This window comes from Scomber japonicus, chromosome 4 (genome assembly GCF_027409825.1).
Source record: "Scomber japonicus isolate fScoJap1 chromosome 4, fScoJap1.pri, whole genome shotgun sequence".
Taxonomy (NCBI): domain Eukaryota; kingdom Metazoa; phylum Chordata; class Actinopteri; order Scombriformes; family Scombridae; genus Scomber; species Scomber japonicus.
The window spans coordinates 15,692,209-15,716,841 of NC_070581.1; the positions used below are offsets into that span (position 1 = coordinate 15,692,209).

Genomic DNA, 24,633 nt, shown 5'->3' on the forward strand with positions numbered 1-24,633 from the left:
ACGTTTCTCGTCAAGCACAAATTCTATTATTCAAGAGCAAATATAGGACATGAGTATTATCAAAACAGAGCCAGCAATAGTCCCTTTCCTTCAGCTGGAGAATTACATTTCACTTATGTAAAGAAAAAGGGGGAATTAGGAGTGTTTTCTGCTGTCTTTCTCTGCTATTCGAGCAGTGAGTAATCAAAATTGCAGGATTATAAACAGGATTATTGTCTCATGGCTGCTGGGATTTTGCAGTCTGCTCTACGTCGGCGTGCAAATAACTGCTTACCAAGAAGGAAACATGATTCACCGATGTATCAAAAGGCATATAAAGAAAAAAGAACAAGTCGTGTATTGTGGTGTAACTTAGTCGTTTATTTTAATTCCACAAATTTTTCAAAAAAATTACAAAATACTCAAATGGAGAGAACACAGGACTCACAATTTTTCTTATTATTTCTACTTTTTGTTTACATTGTGTCATCCCATGGCGACTACTCATATATACAATAAGCTTCAAGATACCAGTATATATATAAATCTTAGCAGTCAGAATTTACATTCTGCTATTGCCGCTTTGAAACAAGAAGCTAAACCATTGACAACACTTAACATCAAAGGTTTTGGAGACACAAAAAGAGGGAGTAAAAGGCAAGGGAGTCGTCAGGAAACGAGGCAAAGGATGATGAGGAGTACGTCAGAACAGGAATTGGTGGAAGATGGCAAGACAGAGTGACAATTCTTGTCAGGGTTTGAAAGACTTTTTGGACTTTATAAAGGGGGCATGAGATTGATGATGTTTGCAAGCATTAAAATGTAAATTATAGTGCTCTGAGGGATGATATGGTCACTTTTAAATGTACGTACAGAAAAATAACCACAGTTTACTAAATGTCCATGGTGGTCAAACAGTCTTAGTGCATGGAACAAATGCAGAACTTGTGTCATGGCCACAGCTAAAAAAACAACAAACAAAGCAAACTTGGGCTCATGTGCACTGGTAAGACAGATCAACAATACTTGTAACAGTCAGTGGCACACACAAACACGCAGCTCCCGAGGCCCAGGAGGACGTGCGTATCCTTAAAGAACCGAGGCATACGAAAAATTGTGAGGAAAACATACACATTCACACACAATCATCGACCCTCTACGTCCTGGTCGTCATGTGTCGGCAGGCCCCCTCTAGTGTCACAGTGAACTTTATTACAGCCTAGTCGGAGGATGACTCAGTCGGATATGAGCCCTGCGACAAACATGGATGACGGGACCAGGTGAAGAAAGGCGACACCACAAATCAACTGACACCGACTTACAACCTTTCACACATTAAAACAATCCTAAAGTCCTGTTAGGTTTTGGTTATGGTGAACAATATTAAAATTTAGGTCCCAATCATCAGCATTTAAAAGAATCTGAAGCAAAGATTTTACTCAGTTCAGCCTGATCTGCTTCAGATATCAATTTAAAAAAAAGAAAAAAAAAGAAAACACAATTAAAACCATTCCCTTTAAAAACAACAAGAAAGTAATGAAGTGTTTTTTTGACTTAAATACTGATTTTAAGCAAAAGGATAAAACCAATCATGTGGAGCTCAATGACTCTTTCAGTGCAAACTTTTTTTTCTTTTTAATTCATGGCTTCAGCGTGCACTCCACAAAAGCCTCAGTGACTACTGTGTTGTCTCTTCAAGTGTTTCAAATCATTAACTCAACATGTTGAGTTTACACATTCGGAAAACCTGATACGTGTCAACTGTGTGTGATGAATGGATGTGGGTGTGACAGGTTTATGGTTTACATAGTGTATGTGGGACTAAATCTAACACAGTGATGTCAGAGGAACGTCACAACTGAACCGCAACTCTCTCAGAAACTGCTCATATAATGCCATGGTGCTCCCCTCTGAAACAAGGGATAATGCTTCAAAACAATTGGAGGTTGAAACGACTTGGTTTGGAGTCCACACCTAGTAATAATAATAATTATAATAATAATTATATGTTTATATATACTATTTACAGACTCAAAAACGCCATGCTGTAGCTTTTCTTAAAATTATGAAAAACCTCCAACAATGTATTAAAATAAATGTTGAATTTAAGATAGCACTTGTTATTTTTCCATAAACGGCCTGACCGGTCTTGTCTTTTTTTGTTGTTGTTGATAAGCACAGTGTCTTGTTCTAGCACCTACAAAAAAACGTCAGGGAAGCTTGTCATGCAGGAGTCTTGAGGACGTTGTCACTACTGGCTATATACCAAAGAATGTCAATGTCTTGAAAAATAATAATAATAAAAAACGTCCTTGACAGGAACAAAAAAAACCCAATATTGAAGAATTCTTCTCAGACGATCCACTTGGCCTTTTCTGTTCTTCATAACTGAATGTGTTCAGAAGACCCTGGAGAGCCTCTGCAAGACCGCTCTGTAACAACTTCCCGTGTCCTACACCTGTTAGTCACTGCCTCCCTTGACTGGTTACAGCTGCTTGTCACTCTCTTTCTTCAGCCGGCTGAAACACAAACAAAATCAAATATTAGTATTCGGCAAATCCAAGATGGATGTACTGTTTATCTGATCTTTTTTCCTGAGTCTACTTTGTGTTGTTTGTCTGACCTGTAGTAGTCCTCCTGGCCAGGCAGTGGTCCTCCGTGCATGTGATGGTGTCCGTGGAGCCACTGCTGCTCCATGGCCAGCCGCTGGAGCTCAGCTGACTGGGCATGCATGGCCTGCAGCTGGTGGGCTGCTGACATGGGCGGTGGCAGGCCTCCTGGTAGGTCCCGTGGGTATGGAGTACCTGGAGGAGACACAGACCAAAGATTTGATCAGGCGATCTGGCAGAAGTCAGATTGATAGATTGGATGTGATATTACTCTTAATGAGAGTTGACATTGGCCAAGAGCCTACCGAAGACTGGGTGGCGCAGCATCTCGTGTTCATGCGGTGGCTGGCCAAGGAGAGGGTTGGGGATGGCGCCGGGTGGGTAGGGGAAACGGGCCAGGTGAGGTCCAGGGCCTCCCAGGGGATCTACTGCCAGTGGATGGGCCCCCGACCCTGGAGGACATACAAGACATTCACCACCACCTTCTGGGTGTCAGAATCTTAGGTATAGGGTACACTCATCACAATATTGTGTATCACAAAAAATGCATGCTACAGTCATTAGTGACAGACAGTTCAATAAAACATCTCAAGGTTGACCAAAAGAGTGCAGGGACCACTACTGCATTAATCCACAGCACAACATCTGCTACTTCTATCAGAGACTTAATGTGGGTATATATATGCATATAACATGCTTTTATCCAACTCATATTTCAATGGTGTAGACTACTACAGAAAGAACACAATATGAGGTAGAGTTTCAGTGTTTATGGTAAATAATTTTAATCTAGAAAGGTGGAAGTCATGAATTCAAAGTCACTTTCATATTATAGGTATTATAATTGGGTATGATTACACACCACTCAATTCTTAATGCAGAGCACTGATCAATGCTTCTGCTGTACTACATCTTAAAAAGTTCATTTACATTTGCTTGAGTTCTTTACTGCTCATTATCCAACTTAATTATATCAATCAATTATGGGACTTTAATACTTATTAATTAAGGTCTACTTCCTATTCTACTGCACTCTTTTTGTCAATAGCAGCAGTGTAAAACAACATCCTATAAGTGCAGATACACTGTTTCAGATAGGCTGCATTATTTCAACTATCTTCTATAATAATAGAATCCTTGTATTTGTTTTAGTTGTATCAAAGTCTTTCATACAGTAAATCACGATAATCTTAATAGGAACATCTTAGATCTGGGTTTAAGGATGTTCTACTAATTTGCTATTAATTTAAATAACAGATTAATTTCTATCCAAAAATTGCTACATCATAAATGGGTAACAATTAATCTGTGGAGTGCCCTAACGCTCTAATCTTGGTCCCCTAATTAAAAAAAAAAAAGTTATGCTTAAAGCTATAGTTTAATTAAAATCTTCTGCACTGAAGACCAAGATCTCCCTTTTCATCTCAAAATGTATAATTACATAACATCTCACAGTAACACTGATAAAACACAACAAAACATTCAGGTATTGAACAAAGCATGCATGCATTCATTTACACAATTCATGGAAATAATTATATATAAAATATCAATGTACAATTGTACACATGCTGAATATGTCTGCAAAAGTATACGTAAAATATATAGGTGTATAGGTATTGATAAATATCAGTTAGATTAATTCTTCTTCTCAACTATAAATTTAATTAGGGCAACATCACTGCTGCACTAATAAAAAAGACCAAAAACTGGCTAAATACTGAATTTCACTCTACATGAAATATCTACAATATGTCTATTATTGGAAATATAAAAAACAACTCTGACAAAACATTTTCAAATGTACCATAATGTAAAAATGTGCGTGTATATGAGCAGGGCTGTCTTTTACCTTGGTGAAGAGGATCTTGCTGGTGGAGGTGTAGATGGGAGTGAATATGTGAGTGCTGGTGGTGGTGTGGCGTAACACTGAACATCTGTAGACGGGCGATGGGGTCATTGGCTACTGTGGCCATCCTCTCAGCATGGAGTCTCTCTGCAGCCAACCGCTCTGGGTAGCTCATTTCTGGCCTCAGCTGGGGCCCAGCAAGTGCCAGCCGCTCGCGCTCTAATGGGTTCAGGCCTGGATGGAAGGAGGCAAAGGGGTGAGGGCCTGCCATGGGGGGCAACGTGATGGCCCCATGCCGGGCAAAGTGCTCCATGGGGTTTGTGGAAGGGTGGAGTGTGTCCATCTCTGGAGGCTTAACCTCAAAACCAGGTTTCATCCTCTCTCTCAACTCCCTCTCACGAATCTCCCTCTCACGCATCTCCCTCTCTCGCAGCTCGCGCTCCCGTATGCCTGGGTCAGTGTTGTACAGGCCGGGCATATGATAGGCCAGCAACGGGTCTGCGGGGTTAAGGGACACGAAGAAGGGGTGGTTTCGATTGGTGGGGGACATGACGTGGGGTCGGGCGTACTCGCTGAGGGTGCGCAGGGCAGGGGTGTCGGGGCCGATGTATGGAGGCACAGCTGCAATCGTAGTTGGGGGGCCGTCGAAGGGTGGACGCATGTGAGCGGGACCGGCCATCTGATGTTCACCCATTCTGCTTTCGTGAGTGGAACTGGAGGCTTTCTGTGAGGGCAGAAATACCACATTTAGTACAATTTAAAAGAAAACATTTAACAGCAACGAAAAGGAAACAACCAAAACCACTCACCGCAGCTCGTTCTGCTTCCTTTTCTCGTTCTCGCTCTCTTTCTCGCTCTTTTTCCCTCTCCCTCTCTCTCTCCTTCTCTTCCCTGACTTTTTGTTCTGCTTCTCTCTTGGCTTTCTCCACCGCTTCCTCTCGTTTTTTGGCCAGTTTAGAAGAAGGCAGGGGTGTGAAGTAGAAATCTGTCCTAGCACATGAGTTGTAACCCCGGTCCAGGTGTTTGTAGAACCTGCAGGTCACATTAGAGAATAACAAACAAACAAAACATTTAGTATATTCAACATTTACACAGAAAAACTGAACGTTTAATCCATTAATGAATACTTGTGACAAACAGAATAGACTAGAGCTGGGATATTCCTTCTTCATATTTCATGTTGAATGGCTGAGATAATGTCCCATTAGATCAAAAGCGACTTGTATTAGCTTAGACTAGTCTATTATTCAAAAGGAAACAAACTCCCTCGGCATTCACTTTTGCTGCTGTGCTGAGTATGTATTAAAATCCTCATTGCTATTCATTGGAAGTCTGAGAGCCACTTAAGCACAAGGCAACTACACATACTCATATTCAGATGCCTCAGTTCACTTGCATCTCACTGTAATTAATCTCCCTGCTCTCCATCCACGATAATTCCTCGCCATCAGCCAGTCAGAGCTCAAGGCTAATTGTGGCCTTGGATGCCAGTTTTGCTGAGGACATTTGATTTGTTGTGTACACTAAAGCCTTAAAACATGAAGGCAGAGACTCTTTATTGTTGAATGTGTTTGAGAGCTGATCGGTGACCTGAAAAGCCAGTAAGCAGCTCGACACACTCCTGATAAATAACGGCTTGAGCAGGTGTGTGTTTCTGTCTTTTACAGATAGTTTTGGGATAGAAATCATCATTAGTAGACGTACCGTGCTGACTGGCTGGCGTGGCTGGGTGTGTTGACGACAGTAGGCTCGGGGGAGGGACTTCTCTGTGGAGGTGGGGGGCTCTCTGGCTCTTCTGTTTCGTCCAGAGGCTCCTCTTTGATGTGGACAGGCGGGAGCAACGGGCCCGGGCCGGCACACGTGACTGAGGCAGGGAGTGGCATAGAGATGGAGGAGGATGGAGCGGAGGAAGATGGAGGCTGTAAGCTTGGCATAGAGTTTGATGAAGATGGGGGAGGGCCGGTTGGAGGTAGAACTGTGTTGAAAGGATGAGATGAGAATGGCGGCTGTGGTGGCCCGTTGGGGTGTGATGCTGCTGCGGAGGGCGGCAGAGGTGGAGCTGGAGGAGGCTGGTGACTGGTTGATGTTGGGAGGCTTTGGGACTGGGTGAGAACTGGAGGCTGGGCTGGGGGAGGCTGAAGCTGCTGCCCCTGTGGCATGAGCTGGAGAGGAGGTGGGTGTGCTGATGGAGGATGATGGGTAGATAAAGAACTGAGGGGCTTGAGGGCAGGAGGTGGAGGCAGGTTTGAAGGCATCTGAGGAAACGGAGGTGCTGACACGTGGGGTGGGTGTTTGTGGGACTGTGGGTTTGGGATCTGTGGTATAGGTGTGGTTGGTGGAGGCTTGATGTGAGGCATGGACATGGGAGCGGGGGGCAGGGGCTGCTCTCTGGGAGGCTGGCCTCCACTCTGAGAAGATGACTGGGACTGGGGGGGAGGCGTGTGTGGCCTCTGCTGCGATTGGCCAGAGATTGGCGGTGGTGGGACCTGAGACTGACCCACAGGGAAGCCCTGAGGGGGCATGGAGTGAGGATGAGGCATGTGTGAGGGGCCGGGCTGCAGTGGATGAGGCATGGGAGGCATGGGCCCGTGATGCGAGCTGGGTAATGACTGAGGTGGGACTGGAGGACCAGGAGGAGGTGCCTGAGTCAGAGGTGAATGAGGAGAAGGAAGCCTTTGAGGGTGGAGGGCTGCTCCTGACTGGATAAGAGCCATTGGGCTTGCCTGGGGCAGAGGCTGGGGAGGTAGAGAGGTGGAGGCCGCTGTGGGGGAGACCTGTGGGGGCAGTGAGGGAGCTGAGGTTGTAGGCGGGGGAGGTGCTGAGGAGGTGGCTGAGGTGCCTGGCTGACACTGGATGACTGGAGGATGCTGGCTCTGCAGCAGCTGCTGCTGCTGGGCAGAGGAGTCTGAGTCACTCTCATTGTCACGGGGGCTGGGGATGCTTGGAGAGGAGCTCCGGTTGTCCTGGTCAATGTCTTTAGGATCACTACTGAGCTCCTCGTTGATGCTGCGCCCATCAGAGCTCTCGCCCTCTCCCTCTCCTTCACCCTCGCATTCTGAGGGCGAGTCTGGCCGACTGAGCTCCTGAGGGACAGAAAAGAGATAAGCATGAGCATCAAAACACTAAGTCTGTGCCGTCCACTGAAACACAAACAGATAACAAAAAAAGACCACAGACTCACTTGTGTCTTGGACTTTTTGGCGCTGGCCCTCTCGGGCTCTTCTGTGTCTGAAGCTCCTTTCTCTCGCTGCCGTTTGGCACTCTTCATAGGTGAAGGAGCCTCTTCTTTAATCTTCTGTAGAGCCAAAGCGGCAGAGCCATTAGTGTACATTTCACAGACATATGTACATACAACTTTCAAGTGGTCAAAGCTGTGTTTACCTTGCTGGGCTTCTTCATGGAGTCCGTCTTGCTGTCAGTGCTGTCTGTACTTGCCGCGCTGGGTGAGGTACGTCCGCTGGAGCGCAAATCCTCGTTGGTAGGTGAGGCTCGGCCATCGGGACTAGCTGTCTGCTTCTTACGACCACTTCGTAGCGTCGACATCTGTTAACAGCAAACAGTCAATATAAATCACGACCACTATTTGGATCTATACTATTATAAATATCAAACCTAAATCCAACTTTTAATACCAAATATATGAAACAACATATGTACTTAGGTACTAGCTTATTGTGTTTGTAGTCTGGCTCTGTATTGCTCCAGGGATATCTGAGGCTATGGTTCCTGAAAGTGAAAATAGAGGGATAGATGGGGAGCAGGAGTGTGTACACACCGAGCCTCGGTTCCGTCGGGTCCTCATGCTATGCTTCCCGCTGAGTCCATCCTCTTCCTCTTTGACAGGTTTGAACATAAATGGCGGCGGGTCTACAGGCTTCTCAATGGGGGGCAGCTCACCGTACTTCTTGAAGTGAATGCGGCAGTCTGTGCACAGCAAGATGTTCTCCCGGCCCCCGTGGTGCCAGTCCTTGGAGGCTGAGGAAAGCCATTTACAGTTGTGAAATAACACACTTTCACAAACTTAGAAATCATATCACAACTACAGCAATACGGCCAAATATAGAGTACGTGCTGAACTAACTTTGTAGTTCACCATCTGATGGGATAAATATGATTTTTTCATGCGGGAGTCGAATCAAAGATAGCATCTCCCTCTGTCCTCTAAATACTGTATTAAATCCTCAATAATGCAGTAATAAGGTCTGTGTGGGTTAACACTAAAAGCCAAAGTTATTAGCCACCCTTGTTGTGATGGTGGTAATGTAAGCGTGATCAGATGGTAGCCTGGCAATGGGAGCCAGCTGGGGGGGAAAGAGGGGAAGGATAATGAGGTGGAGAGAGTGCGCGAGCTGTGGGCTCATGTCTGATTTGATCAAATTAGTCTTGACATCCTCTGATGCCCATCTGTCATACAGCGCTGTGTTGTGAGGGCTCACACTGATCCCAATCAGGACAGGAATAGCCAAGCAAGTCCATATGATGAGAGTGAGAGTCTGTAAATGAAACACAGCATCTTACTGGTAGTGAAACAGTGGCGGCAAGCGTAGCCCTTCAACTCCTGTTCGCTGTCTTCACTGTCAAAGTCATCTTCACTGGCTGAGCTGAGGTCCACTGGAAGAGAGGACGAAAAAAATATATTGACATCATCGTTCCAACACCACAATATATCAGGTTTCCTCTTTCCTCTCTGACTGCCTTTGAAGGGGTCAAATATACGTACAGAACTCGCTGGAGGGGGGGCGTGAGGGAGTGTTGACAGGAGTTGAAGCAGTTCGTGTCTTGATGCGGCGGAAGACAGGTTGGCGGCGGTGTCTGCGGTGGGCTCGACAACTGGCTGCCTCGGGAGTCTTCTTCCAATAGTAGTAGAAGGTAATTAGCTCTCCCTAAAAAGGAAACACAAAATGAACGCTGTTAAAACACGCAAATGTATCACATCAAATATATTCATCTACTTGGAGGAGGATGCGTCGCTATTGACAGCACAGAGGGGACTGAAGTAAAAAGAATTGAGGTGTATTTGCCAACGTTATGGAGAAAAAGAGTGAAATATCTGCAGTTGGGTGGAATAAAATATGTGGAAAATATACATTAGCAGTAAGCACAGTATTTCATAGTGAAAGGCCATGGAGTGGGTCACTCCATGCCAGGATTTGTAGCTGGCTGGGCATGTTTGTGCTGCGGCCCTGTCTGTCCCAGGATTAGGCGAGGAGGCTGACTGAATGCAGGGATATTAGGATCAGTGCATTGGTGGCTGCCTGGGTGGCAGGAGCTTGAATGGGAACAAAAGAACATGTCAGGCAGAGCTTTGGCGCTACAAATAGGGAGTGAAATGGCTCCTCGCCCCTTCACTGGAAGAGTCAATTGAACTTTAATCAAACATTCGGAGGGGCGTGCTTGCCAACGACGAGGGGGATAAATCCAGTGTACAAAAGGCCGCCAGGAAATCAATACCCAACTGAAACATTAACACATGCAATCATGGATCAGAAAGCACTTTGCTGAGGCAGCCTGTGCATATTAACTGCAGCTTTCCGGCCGCACTCATAATACACAAGCCTTGAAAATTGGCGACAGGAGTCAGAGACAATTATGTAGTTTCCTGTGGAGCTTTGCTTTTTCTCCCCCCACCATGAAGACTCGCTTGCTAGCCGTCCTCCATCGGCTCTATAAGAAATTCATGAAGGTGTGGAGTGATTGTTAGGTGAGCAGTAAGTCACCTGTAATCTTTAAAGTCCAGAGGGCAGCTATCTACTGTCTGAGGTCTGGTCAACTGCTGTTCAACAAAGCTCCCAGGGTTTAATGGCTATTGATTGTTTTCTTTCTCCACTTCAGCTGTGAAACTTGACAATTAGTCAGTGCATTGCTCTCTAAAACACATTAACAGCTTTTCAGCAACAGCTTAACATCTTTTGTGAAAATGTACCAAAACAAACAATGGCAGGAAATGATTTGATGAAATAGCAGCCATTTTTCAATGGCTATAAAAAGCTTCTCACTCAACTCTATTTCAGCCACAAAATAAAATAACATCTTGACAAAGACGGCCATTTCAAAGTATAATAGGCTGGTATTAATCAAAACATAAAGGTAACTGCAGCTTTAATTTCTTATCATATAAAAATGCAAGACTACTTGAGGCTAGCTGATTTCTTGTTGTTGAAGAGCGGTTGCTCCTTATCGCTTCAAGAAGTCCTGTGAGTATTTGCCATAAAATAACTTTCTCAATCATTGCTTTGATTGGCAGAAAATGCTCAACTCAGTGGGCTTAGGCCAGTTTAATAAGATCTCTCTCTTAGGGGAAATTCATGCCTATCAATGCCTGTAGGACTCCATCTTATCAGGCAAAACAGTGCTGGGAACACTTAGTGAGGGTGTCAGAGCTCAATGAAACCTTCTCACATTTCAGGGTAAATTAAGGTGCTGTGTTATGGCAAAGCCATTTCTCCAACGTAAAACTGTCCCAAGCCCCACAGCTTGTGCTAACTTTTTCAGACCTCAACAGTTTTGCAGATGAGCACATCTGGAGTTGTGGAATGGATTCCACGTGCTGGAGCTCAGCAAGGTCAAATCAGTAAGACTCTTTAAAATACAAAAAACAGTTGAATAAAGAAGGAAAGATATCACTTTTACTTTTGAATCATTTACAATCCTTTAGATAACCCTGAAAACCTTTTTTTTCCCATCTCTGCTCATTAGCTAATTATTTTTTGTTTTTTATATCATTATACCAGTTAAAAGCTCTGGGCTGTTGCCATGTTTTTGTGCATGTACTTCTGGTTACTGAACTTTCTAGCCGTTTCCTGTGAGCCTCCCTCTTCAGCCTGGCCGGCCAGTTGGGAAGGCAGGGCGCAGGTGCTAACTGAGGGAAGGCAGGCGTCCTGATGTGAAATCTAATTGAAATGTGCAGATCAAAAGTGTCGAGTGGTGCCGAGCGCTGGCTTTGCTCTGTGCTTAATGACTGTTCTCAGCAGTGCCTCTCTGCCTCCTCGCTGCAGGCTGACAACTACACGGCTTCAACAACAGCTTGGCAGACACAGGGAAAGGTCACCCTGCCTCTCCATCACTTACACTGTGTCAAGTACCATTGCATTAGGCAGGGGCTAATGAAAACATTAACTTGGGCTTTTGAATGGGAATTAACAGGTGCGCTGATGAGTTGGTGCAGCTGGATGTGATGGAAAACAAAAGAAGAACAAATTTAGAGTAAATCTGTTAAGTTGAAAAGTTATTTCTGATAAAGAATACAAGGGAAAAAGTGCTCTCAGCCTCCATAAAACACAAAAAACAAAACCCTTTTCATACAGTTAAAGATTATGCCATCACAAACACCAGTTTAGAATAGCTATGTTGACAAAGGAAAGACCTCTGTATGAATTTCAACGTGCAAAGAGTTATACACAATGTCTATGAGAGCAGTGAAGTCGTAGATGAACCTGGCATTTCTGTGGTTTAGAGGCTTCATCCTGTAAATTAGCATCAAAGGGACACTGACAGATTACCTTTCCTGACCTGCCTGCACATCAAATTTGGTTCCTCATATGTCCAATCTCTCGCTCTGACTGTGTACTTTTCTCTATCAAAGTCACTTTGTCATGCTGCCATATACCCGCGGCATCACTTTAACTTTCATTACCTTCTGTTTCTCCATGACTGGATGTTTAGCCAGAGAATTTGCGTGTGCTTGCTGAGCCTTCCAAGTAAAGTTGCCATTTCTTCAATGAAATGAAGGCGACAGCATTACGGGAATCATTTTCAAAAACCTGCATCTAAAACAGTTTGCAGGGATATGGGTATTAAAAAAATGGAAATACTTGAAATAGAAATCTAGATTGGCCCTGGCCTCCACACCATAATTTTCCCTAGTCCACTAAATCACTGCAGAGCGGTACAGAGTGTGCTGCCTCTCCGCAGAACATGAGATAGTGACAACATAAGCTCGGTATTATGAGGCTTTTTAGAATGCTTCCATCTGCAGGAGCTTTCTGGCCGGTGGATTATCCGACAAGGAAAGGGCTTACCCTCCTATCACGACACTCAGGACTTCCATTCCAGTTATTGCCACTTAAAATGGTTGTCTACATACTAGTATGTATGTATGAAATGGATGTGGAGCTCAAGATTATGTACGACAGTGGTTCCTTTACATTGAACCACGGCTAAGAACTGAAATTACACTTCTGTGGTGATGCATTCTTGACAGTCAATATATTGTGACTGACATGACTACATAAATAATTTGTATTAAGTGAAGCATTTGGAGAGTAATTATACCAGTTCATTCAAATAACATTTAATTTTATCCTGATGTTCTTTGAGTTTAAGTATAGTTAACACATTTTTTAAACATTGCTTTAAAGTAGAAGACAACAAGTGATAAACAAGTGTGCTGTCAATCTCTGAATACTAGAAAATTACAGTATTTACTATTCAAAAAATACTTTCAGATTTGGTCATTTTCTGTTTTCCACTGTGAGTTTAATTCCACCTCATGTTCCTGACTGTGAGAGTTTGATTTGATGAGGTTTACCATGAAGCCGCAGTACACTACAGTATAATTGCTGTTTGAGAGTGCAGGTTGAGGCTGAGTGGGAGAGCAGGATCCTCCACTGGGCTCGGTGGTCCTGTGTGCGCGGGCAGGGCTGAGGGCGAGGGCTAAACTCATGTATTTACACCCTCATCCCCTCTCAGGCCCAGGCCTGAACAGATGGTTTCTGTTTTTCCTGGCAGATTTGTGACAGAGCCACAAAAGGCCCCTGCTTTGACATGAAGCCAAACGGTTAAGGCCGTTACTGGCAAGATCAGGGGAAGGAGGAGAGAACAGGGGAGAGCTGAGGAGGGGGAGGGCCAAGTGTGGAGGAGAGCTGAGAGGGAGGAATAAAAAGCCAGCAGAGGATAACAATGGACAATCAGCGTTGAATCCAACCACAGCCCTTCCTAAAAAATTTAAAAAAAACAAAAAATCTCTCTGTAAATAAAAACCTCTGCTAAAAACTTAGAGCAGTTGAGAGTTAAGCCACAGCCGGGAGCATAGCGAGCGTGTGATTTCTGGTTTCTGGTGGCTGATAGTGAGCTGTGTAAACATCCATTAGTGCAGCCTGAACCTGTGCTCCTCCTGCTCCTTCCACAATCTGCAGCCGGAGGAGGGACAATTGCTTCCTGATTCATTTAGGTGAGGTGAAGGGGGGACATAGTTCTCTGAGCTAAATCAAACCAGGGTTTAATTATGTATGTGCTCGACCCCTGGACTTTATATTCTTCATTGCCTGTGACAGGTTGCACAGTATATCATCATCATCCTCACGCTGGCTCTTAACTGTAAGGATTTAACTTTTGTAAACGCTTTATGTGGTTAAACAGGTCAGATGTATGTCTGTGATGCCTAAAGGGCCATTTAATATGCTCTGAGCCTGTTTATTTATCTCTTGAGCGATGCTCAAATATTTCAGTTCCCAAGGCACTAAGTTAAGTTTGCTGCTATGAGCTGATTTTGGATTTACAAAATAATTCCTAATAAATGAATATTACACTAATAATTTTAATATGAAAATATGCATAACATATAACAACCTATCAAGTGGATGCAAGGTGAAAATATTTTTTAAAAATTTAAATATTGGAGGTGATGTTCTATTAAAACTAAGTTTTATAAAACTGCTTCTCATTTTTCCTCAAAATTGGTGGTTTTAAACAAAAAAAAAAATTAGCTTTTCAATTAGTAATTTACTGGGGAGGCTGCAAAAATCAACTATAACTTTCTGTGAAATAAAATCCAGAGGTCAAATATTCGAGTTATCAACCACATGTATGTAGTTGATTCTAAAATAGACCTACAGCAGTGATGCCTCGAAGCCCATCGGCAGACGACAGCGACTGAATAGTGAAAAGGACCTTGGCTGGTGGAGCAGAGTGCATGTGAAAGGCGGTTAAATAGACAGCCGTTCCCTGCTGCGCAGAGCCTTTCTGCTGGAGAATGACTGAATAAGCTCTGCTTTCACAGGTCAGGGATGCACATGCTGAAGAATCAGCACTTGTGTTTTTCCTGCTGTAAGCGCTTTTGCCAGTGAAAGCAGATAGGATGGCAACAGTGCCTTTTTGCTGGAGGGTCGATCCTGCGTGTTCTGCTGATAAGCTAGTCCCCAAAAACCACAACATGAAGCCTCCCAAAGAACTCAATTACACTGGGAGCTCTGGCTCTCTGTGCTCCATCTATTAGGCTGAAAGAAAGATTTTGCCTACACTCAGCCACGCTAAATTGCCTGTGGTCTGCTAAAAGAACATCAATACGTACTGGTTGAGCTTCCATCAGCCGACAGCGATTTCACTGCCTAAACAAGTTATATCATTTACCAAACACGGTAGCTGTTCTGTCACACCACTGACAGCTGCTGCCAACTGGACCAGGCCTCCGTAGTTTGTAGCTGGTTTAATTAGTGTTTCAACCAAAGTATTTATAATCACTCATCCCCAAGGTTCTGGCAGCTGAGCTAAGGACATGGCAATGAATTCAATTTGACGTTTGTACAGATTGTACAGGGGCAAACATCTGCTGTGAGGTTGTGTTGAGAACACTGTTCTCCTGTTGTAAATGACAGGGCCTGGAGGGGCTGAGTGCTCTCTTTTCTCAGAGCGAGCGAGGATGCTGCAAGAACCGCTCAGTATTTCACCTCCTGGTTAATCTGAGTGCCGGCATGAACAAGCTCAGGTCACCTCTGTACACATGTTATGAAAATTATGACATGCTCTACAGTGTAAATGGCTTTTATAGCCTTTATGGTTCTGTCACAACAACATAACAATATACACAAAAACATTAGAGGCTGATAACTGAGTCTGTAATACCAACAAACTCACTTCAGTATTAAATTATAATTTTCCTCTGCTACCTGCCCAGCTGTTTGCCATCTGAGGACACTTGTTTGACTTGTGATGTGTAACCACATACAAATGCACACTGTAGCTTCACCTGTGTTAGCCTTTCTAACAGCTCCTTTTCACCTTTAGAAAAACATCTCTTTGAATCAGTTTTTTTTATTTTTATTTTTTTGTTTTGCTGTGCAAGTACCAGCTGACTGTACTGTACTTACTAAAATAAACTTAATTCTTCCCCCTACATTTTCCCTACAATTTGTTCCAAAGTACTGATAATGTTAGTTCTGTGCCAATACATGTACTTAAATATTTAAAAGTAGAGTAAAGCACAGCAGTCACCAGAAAATAAACAACAGGATGCAGAAATGAAGCCTTAAGGGAAACACACACACACACACACACACACACACACACACACACACACACACACACACACACACACGTTCTAAGCTTGTAAATTGTTGAACATTGCTTCATTGATTTTATTAGATTATGGCTGCTATTGTGAAACATTTTTATGATCTATAAATATATAGTACAGATGTGAGTAAAAAGTATATAAATTACTTATGTCTGAGCATAAAGCAAATACATTTTTTTCTATGTTCATGCAATTTACAATCTCCCTCATAACACACAAAGACACAAATTGTACTGCCTACAATTTCACAGACATGAGTTAATGACTCATATTTTACTTTGTGCTACAGCACAGTGAAAGGGAACTAGTGACTGAACAGCCTTTTCCCAAAAATACTTACCTTCTAGATGTGTTAATATGTTCTTATTTGCACATTATTATCTTAAGTTAACTGTTTGAGGATGGTCTTGTATGGAAATAAGTGGAAGCTTAAATATTCTCATGTGATCTAATTTTCAACTGTCAATTTCTCTGTTCAGCTGTACAGCAAACAGAGCTGTAGCTGATCAAATCCATTCAGCAAATACTGTCTGTTGATATCCCCTAGAACCACATTTTTATGAAAATCTCTCCAGAGAAAATATTAGGCGTGGAGTTATCTGTGATCTGCCATTTCAGCATATTTAGTTGTTTAAACAGTGGAAGCAGCAAGCTCATGTTCCATGACGTCCTCTCTGGAGTGAAGGAAATGGTGGCAGCACAGCCAGTTGCAGACGGTCAGACGACACACCCACTTCCCCCTCTGGGCCTTTATGTGACTTTATATAAAGCATTCCTGAGTGCTAGTCAGGCCTGGTGTGTTTACACAGCGCTGGGTGCTTACCCTTGGCACTGGCTGTTCGAGCCGCACTGGCGCTTCAGGGGCAGCGTGGCTAATAGGGGCTAGCGGGAGGAACAGTGAGAGGCAGACACACTGTACTGGACCTCTGGAGCCCTGGACATCAGCCCAAGGGCTTTATGCTCTGCAGTACAGCTCAGCAACAGTGGGCCAACCAGGGCTGAGGGCAGGACATGTTGCAGGAACACCCGAATTTGTGCCACATGCTTCTTTTTCAGTGGCTCGGTGTGCAAGTAGAATCACAATTATAAGTAATGTGACTTGATATGGTGAAAAAATCTATCATTTCCCAGGCCTAAAATATATCCACAGATATTGTTGTGCTCATGTTCCAAAGATAGGATTTGGGAATGAGCAGGTAGAAAATAAATAGAGCTTTCCTCGGGGTATTGACTGGCACTCGCTCAGTCTTACAGCACAAAAGCAAGTTCAATCATAAGCAAAGACTTTTTTTCCCCTGTGCGACAACGCAGGCTTTTCAGTGTCTATATTGAGCTAACGCCCCACCTTCTTACCCTTCTCCTCCAGTCGCTGTTAACCCTCCCCTCGAGCTCCCATTCATTTTCTTCTCTTTTCATATGTTTAAAGGGCAGTTTATTTTCCATTTGCAGGGGGAAAATTAATCTTTCTCTGCTCTGTGGTGGCGGCAGGCCTAGATCCTGGAGGAGGTCTATTACCTCTCCTGCCAAGTAGACTCCCCCTCCAGGTTGAACTGCATTAATACCTCCTTTATAGCCAATCAACTGGACTAGTCATATATTTCAAAAACCAGTAAAAATAATTGAAGAAACCTCTGTGAGGAAACTGTATTCACATACTTTAATCTCTTATTCAAGAGATTCAAATTGGTTTTGAGGTCTGAAAAATGTGGCACAAAAGAGGTGACACTAAAGAGTTCCTGAGTAAAAACATTACATGATATGTAGGTGTGTTACAGGCGCAGGGCTGACATATCCTCGCCTCATGGCAGACAAGGAAATGAAGCAGCGAGTATGACAAACACCTTTGATTTTCCTTTGATGTCTGTGTCAGCACTGTATCGGCAAACTTCCAGCAGGAGCAGCCTCGCAGAAACAGCAAGGTCTGCACTGCTTTGTGAATCAAAATGCATATCTAAGAATAATTTAACAGCCAAGTCAAAGGTGTGGAGGTCTTTGAAGCAACACGTACATGGACAACATGTTCCATTTATTACCAGTAATAGCCAAGCTCTGAGATTCAGTTGAGGTTATTATAAAATGGAAAAGAGGAACAGCGATAAGTCTGTGTGCTAGCTGTGTTGTTTTCAACAGAATGACGACAGTTAATAAGTTAACCCTAGTTAAACATTACTAGGCCTGAATATGACCCATTTTGTACTGTAAAACAGGTCACAGTTGTTCAGTGATGATTAACACGTTGATGCGTGCAGTCAATCACACACACACACACACACACACACACACACAGACACCTTCTGCCACCGCACATAACACAATTATAAGAGTTCCTTGAAGCTTGGCAGATGTTAACTAATTTTTGTCTCCTTTAGTCATACTCTGTCAGTGGCTGGCAAACCATCAAACCATCAAGAAACAACAATTATAATGTAACAACAAAACAATAATCTAATCCTCAAAATCTCAACCCTTAACTGATTATCAGATCTTTCAATAGAAAATCTGAAACTTACAGCAACTAAATCTAAGTTAAACGTATATTCTTTATATTGTTAATGGTTTTGCTTGCATCACTAATGTTTGTAAACACTGGAGTAAAAAATACATATATTTTCAGCTATGATCAACTGAGAAGAAAAATTTTAAAAAGATGATTTTACATCTTTAATTTCAACTATTCATTTTAACGTGTAAGTATATCTCAAATTTATATGATCAAAAATGATTCATTGGGCCTAAAAAATTAAATACTACTTACTGTGATCTCAGCTGTGCTTTACAACTCTAGAATTCAACTTAAATAAGCTGCTATCACACACTAAATGAAAACAACTGATTTGATATATTTTTGTGCTTTTTTAATCCTTGTAGAAACCATTCTGCTACACTTTTGACTTTACTTTGAAAGTTGGCGTTACAAAAAAAAACCCCCATTAAATGCTACAATAAGACTTGGATACAAACATGACATATCAGCATGTCTACTCCTCAGTCCTGAGATACTCACATCACATCTGCACAACTTGTTTACTACTTGCTAACAGTAGGTGCTAATTCATGTTCAGCGTGTCACTTGTGAGGTTTAAGTGGTCGTCTGTGAAGTGCATTTAGTCTTTTTTCTTCTTCTCAGGTATAACAAGTGTTTTTTTTCTCAGCGAGCCTGAAGGCAGATGTGATAATACTGCAGCACAGTTGTTGGCCGGCAGCACTTATTTCTTATCAATAAGGCCTCTAGTTAAAAAACAGCCACGCTCAAAATATCACAGTGAAAGTGTACTGCTCAAGCTTTCCGTTAGTTACAAGCAAACCACATGCTCATCATTTTATATACGTTCCAGTATTACTAAATGAATGACACACACACACACACACACACACACACACACACACACACACACAGAGACACGCAGTGAAAAAAGTTCAACAGTACAGAGAAAAATAAACCGTCTTACCGTTTCTTTGTTGGGCAGCAGTTCTTTCCGGATCCTGAAGAAGTTTTTGCCAAACTGTCTCAACCCTTTAATGAAGCGCTTCTGCAAGGAAGAGAGAGAGGGAGAGACAAAAAAAAAAAGATCAGTTAGTATAGAGAAGTCAGCTAAACTATGACCGCATAAAGTAACTGTCTAGTACCACGACAAAAAGCCTTGTTTTCATTTCACTAGTCTGTGGTCGGTGAGGTTTGATGTGTATCTAGAACCCAAAACTCTGGCGCAAACACAGCCATGTCAGGACAAAAACGAGAGAGGAAATGACAAGTAAGGTACGGAGAGACGCTGAGATTAAGCTGGTCTTTTCATGTGGAGAAAAAAAAAAACACACACAGGCAGACAAATACAGTCTAATATAAAAACAAAGCTGCCAGACCCGCAGATGAACATGTTGTTAATCACACAAGTGAAAAGTTCAAAGTCAAAAGCTAAACTTGAGAGCTGAAAACCAAGAAAATGCCTCACTGTGCACGGCTGACAGTTTCCCTTTTTTTGTCTGCACAACCTGGCATTTAGAGAAGCATACAACGTATCAAAATGTAAAAATCGACAAATATCCCCCTGACAAGAGTGAAAGTAGATCAACAGCACAGTGACAGAAATCGCTACTTGATCGGATTTAATCATGACATGAAAACTGAAAACACCTCACCTCAACGAGCGCAGAAAGGAATAAAATCCAAAAAGCTCAGCAACCTAAATGTATTTCTTCTCCTTTAAGAGCCACAGACTGCGAGCCATAAAAAGCTGAGGCTGAAAACATTCATAACCAGCGAAGCAGACAACCAACAGATTTACTTTCTTGTTCCAGAGGCGAGACCCGTTCCTCAGTGATCTCAGCCAACCGTTTCCACCAAGTAACTCCAGCAAAAAGCAGGGAAAAGTCCTCAGGGATCACAGCACAAATCTCTAAGTCCAGCCACAGGTAAAGGAAAAATTAGGGGGCAAATCCACAGTGTCTCCAACGGTACATTGCTTTTTTTCCTTCTTTTTTTTTACAAGCAAGAAATAGCTTGTCACTCTCTGCTCTTCCACTACAAAGGGGAAGGCTTTACATGTGATCTTTCTGCAAGGGAGCCTCTGGTTCGCAGCAGACTGGAAAACCCGGAGTGGAGTCCTGTGCATCATGTTTGTGCTCATTTCAGCCTGTCCTCAATCCGCTACAAGCAGGCTTCATGTCACTACCCCCACACAGGAAAACTCAGGCCACTGTTTATTAAAAAAAAAAAAAAAACTACACCAAAGCTGCCTCTTTCCTTCAGAGGAAACTACAGCAATCCCTGCTTTCAGAGCTTGTGAGCACACACACAGAGGCACAAACTCAACTAGCTGCCAGTTGGGAAGAGAGGCAGGCTGATACAATTTGTGTGGAGAAAGGTCTTGGACATGGTGGAAGGGAGGCAAGTGAAAAGTAAAACCAGACATGGAGCCTTTTGCTGTGTGTCAGGAGTCCATTTTCCATGCCATGTACAGTGTGTTATGTAACCACAGATTGTTTACATACCCAGCTTTGGTGGGGAACAAGGGCCAAATTTACAAAGTAACACAGCCAGCTGTGAAACACAACTGTCTTTCAGGAGGAAAAAAAAATTACAGGCCAGAAAGAGAGAGCTATCTCAACAAAAGGAACGAATGACTGTGTTTAACTCCATTACGCAAACAAACTGAAAAGTCTCAAGTTTTAAGAGTTTAACTGTATAATTGTGAGAAACAAAATATAAAAGTATAAGTCAAACCAGACTAAATAATCAAACATAAGAGACCGGATTAAAAGCCAGATGTTTAAAATAGAAAAGAAAAAAAGTTGTTGTTCTTTACTGACAGCCGACAACAGGCCTGTTGTATGAGCGGCAGCAGACCGGCAGTTAATTTGCATTAATCAGCATGAAGGTGTAGCAGTTCATTAACCAGTAGATGGAGCCGTCTCCAACACAAGCGCTCCCCCCACATGTGACACCCATCGTCAACCACTCCAGGGGTTAAGAGTGGATTACTGTTTGGACTGTCAGTGAAAATTTCACAAAACCACTGCAAAGATTCAGATCAACATTACACGACTTGTTTGACAGGCAATGACAAAATATAGGTAAATATTCAACTGAAATATTAGCCTAAAAAATGTGTGGAGGGGGGGAAATGAGCAGAAATGCCTGAAGTTGAACAAATATTTGAATAATCTTGAAGTGGAGTTAGTCAAAAGGATGATTTTGGATACATTTCCATGATTATTTAATGTCTGTTTAGCAGTTGTGGGGTGACAGAGATGTTTCATTACCTGAGATTATGACCCTGCTATGACAAAAATCAATTAGACCTGCCCATGCAGCCTGTGTGTCTGCCCTAATTATGTCACCTTAATTATGTTCCCCCAACTGTACTATTTACACAGTCTGTCCATCCGGCTATGTGCGTGCTCCCTCCCTCCCTCCCTCCCTCCCTCCCTTCCGTTTTCTTTCTCTCGCTGGCTCCCTCCTCCCTCTCGGCATGTCGGCTCCAGTTTAAGGCTCTATTTCAGCTGCCTGGGCTCACTGCTCTCCAGCCCAGCTAATAAATCATCCGCCAATCTGCTCCCTGAATCGCTCTGCCCCTGCTCCGATTGCTCCAGCCCTCCGTTGCTAGGCAACACAGCGGCAGAGGAGGGGCTGAGAGAGCCAGAGAGAAAGAGAAAGAGAGAGAGAGCGAGAGAGAGCGAGAGGAGAGGGATGGTGGAGCGCTACCAAATGGCCATCCGCTGTGCAGAAACAACAGGCTTCTCTCTCTGAGTGTGTTCCAGAGAGCTGGCGCTTTTCACCCGCCCCAAGTTTCCCCTTCTCTTTCCCTCAGTGCCTAACAGTGCGCTATTGTGAGGCTGGCGAGGAGACAAATAAAAGGAGGAGGAGAATGAGAAAAAATGATTCAATAGGCCATTGTTGTGTGTGCGCACTTCCTGTTTCAGAGCTGATTGTTGGAAGTTGTAAAACTGGTTAAGATAATGCAGACATATGCACAAAGATGGTATCATGATGACAAACAGAGTGTGGGCTCACACATGAAACATAATTTCTGCTAAATGTCATTCCTGGAGACCACTGACGCAAGTCGAACCCTTCAGACCATCCAACAGCAAACAATGCCACTTTCACTGAATATGGAGTCATTATACTTGACTCGTTGTTAAAAGCTGACCTTTCAGAGCCTGCTGTGTACAAACCTAAAGGGCCAGAGGATAATCACTCAGCTATCCAAAACCGAAGAGAAAAAAAAACACCGCTGTCGCTTATGAAATATCAGCTAGTAATCAGATTGGCCATGGTGTGCAGAGAGGAAATCACGACATGGTTGAAGAAGAAGGGGGAGATGGCAGTGACAGACACTAGACTACCCACATCCTCTTCACACTGACACTATACACGAAGATTAAAATCTATGTTTAGACATGAAGATATTTATGTTGTTATAATTCCAATTAGAAACCTTTCTTAAAAAAGGTTTAAATCCAGATAAACCTTTTCAGTAGCTTTTGGGGTTTTTTCTTTGTTTGGACAGACTTAAAAGTTTTTATATTTACCAAAAATATACATGACAATATTCTGCCAACCTCTAGCAGGCAAAGTAACATCCTGCGGTTCCTTTGGCTTGTACTGATACAAAAGGTGACAGGAAATTCCAGCACACACCCATCCTGCCTGCTATTTAGTTACTAAACAACCCTTAAAAGCATTGCTGGCACTGTACCATAATGGTGCTAAAATAGCAGTCATTGTAGTGCACAGAGCTCCCTCTGCAGACGGAAAACATCTCATCTAACTTTAAAATAATCTGCAGCCTCCAGCGGGGAACGGTGAACAGCGTGTTGTGTTTTATCTGCCTGTGGTGTTTTCGGTCGGGCAGTGTGTCTCAGGTCTGTAGGCTTGTATTCAACCACTGGGGGGCCACTTCTCCCTCCTCTCCCTCATCTTCCTCCCTCCCACCTCGGTGCAGTCGGCGGCCCGCTCCAGCCATCCATCAGCTGAAGACACAGTCGGAGATAAGCCGTGGCACAGTGCAGCTGGCTGAGGAATAGACCTCCCGCCCTACAGCAGTCATAGATCAGCCTCTCTGTCTCTGACATGGCGACACGCAGCACGACTGCTGCTGCTTCTGATTGTTTATATGGCACCTCCTGTTGGCCGATGCATTATTAGCACCTCTTATCTACAATCGGGCACAACAGCTGCTCAGGTTAACAGACTCATTATGTCATGTTTGCAAGTGCAACAACGCCTTAATGACCTTCCCTGAAGCTGCAGGTGCAAAGGAACCAGTTTCATGACAAAACATTTCAAAACTAAAAAACAAAAATTGATAACGTAGTTTTCATTAAAAGTCATTGACCAACAAAGTACTCTAACATGACTTTCTCTTACTGAAGCAGAAGAAAAACCCGTAAAGCTTCTAGTTGTTTGTAATGCTGTCTAGTTATCTGTCCAACTACAAATCACGAAAACTAACTAATAAAAATGAGATTTACCACTTTAAGGATTCCACAATCTTGTGAGCCACTTTCTTTCACAAGTGGGAGTGTGTGCAAACATTTTAATCAAAAACATATATCTGGACTCACCCAGAAAGTGTCAGCAGTGGACAGCAACAACACGAGACTCAGTCACCAGAAACTATTCATTTTGTAACAGTCTGTAACATTTTTGCCACTGTTGATAGTCACATCCTGTGACCTAATTGTGGTTTTAACAACAAGTGGTAATTTCTACAGTGTTGCAACATTATTTGTTCAGCAAAGAAGCATCCACAGAGAGAAAGCCTCTATGGCAACAAAAAAACAACAACATGTGTGCTTTTAACTTGAGGTGCTTTCTGCAGCTTATTTTTGTTGTCGGGACTATCTCAGAATCAAAAGGATGGGAAGAGAGCAGTGTGTGTGTGTGGGCAGTGAGTATTGATTTGGCATCTGATAAAATACACATAAAACAGTGATGTAGTGGGATTGCCTCTCTCAGTTAAGACTTAAGAAAAAGCAGAGGACTGTTCCATGTCTGACTGTCTGCAACAGCTTCACCAACCCATAATAACAGATCACATTTTTTCCCTTTTCTTGGTGTTTAAATCCTCTCAGCTTGCACCACTCAACAGCCTGCTGAGTATACAACAGCTACACCAAGGTTAGACTGTGCAGTAGAGATTTATGGTGAAATATTTATTGTTTTCTGTAATGTTTGAGATTTTTCTTTGGTGTAATATATAGTTGTCACCTCATTGATGCATGAAACTTAGTGGTGTTCATATCAAGTTGACAGACTTTCAATTTTTGTAAGTACTAATAATCTCAGATTGAAAGATTGTTCGGGGGTTGACTGAGCATCGGGCTGTCAAATCTTTCCGGAGTGAAATAATTTTCTGTGCCTACGAGAGGACAATAAAAATGAAACAACACTCTGCTTTGCA

General features: G+C 43.0%; 1 protein-coding gene across 5 annotated transcripts in view; it reads right to left on the bottom strand.

Moving 5' to 3' along the window:
- Positions 1 to 347: 347 nt before the first annotated feature.
- rerea (arginine-glutamic acid dipeptide (RE) repeats a) overlaps positions 348 to 24,633 on the bottom strand; it is a 131,044-nt gene continuing 106,758 nt past the window's right edge. For 3 of the 5 annotated variants that reach the window (XM_053317183.1, XM_053317182.1, XM_053317185.1), the window contains 12 exons: positions 19,177 to 19,257; positions 9,158 to 9,320; positions 8,956 to 9,048; positions 8,213 to 8,412; positions 7,819 to 7,980; positions 7,619 to 7,732; positions 6,142 to 7,520; positions 5,247 to 5,469; positions 4,441 to 5,161; positions 2,894 to 3,070; positions 2,603 to 2,783; positions 348 to 2,498 (listed from right to left, as the gene is read on the bottom strand). In XM_053317183.1, the coding sequence (XP_053173158.1) occupies positions 2,465 to 2,498; positions 2,603 to 2,783; positions 2,894 to 3,070; positions 4,441 to 5,161; positions 5,247 to 5,469; positions 6,142 to 7,520; positions 7,619 to 7,732; positions 7,819 to 7,980; positions 8,213 to 8,412; positions 8,956 to 9,048; positions 9,158 to 9,320; positions 19,177 to 19,257 (3,528 nt within the window). In that variant the 3' untranslated portion in view covers positions 348 to 2,464. The remainder of the gene's footprint in view (positions 2,499 to 2,602; positions 2,784 to 2,893; positions 3,071 to 4,440; positions 5,162 to 5,246; positions 5,470 to 6,141; positions 7,521 to 7,618; positions 7,733 to 7,818; positions 7,981 to 8,212; positions 8,413 to 8,955; positions 9,049 to 9,157; positions 9,321 to 19,176; positions 19,258 to 24,633) is intronic. The other 2 variants (XM_053317184.1, XM_053317186.1) reach the window with 1 other exon arrangement.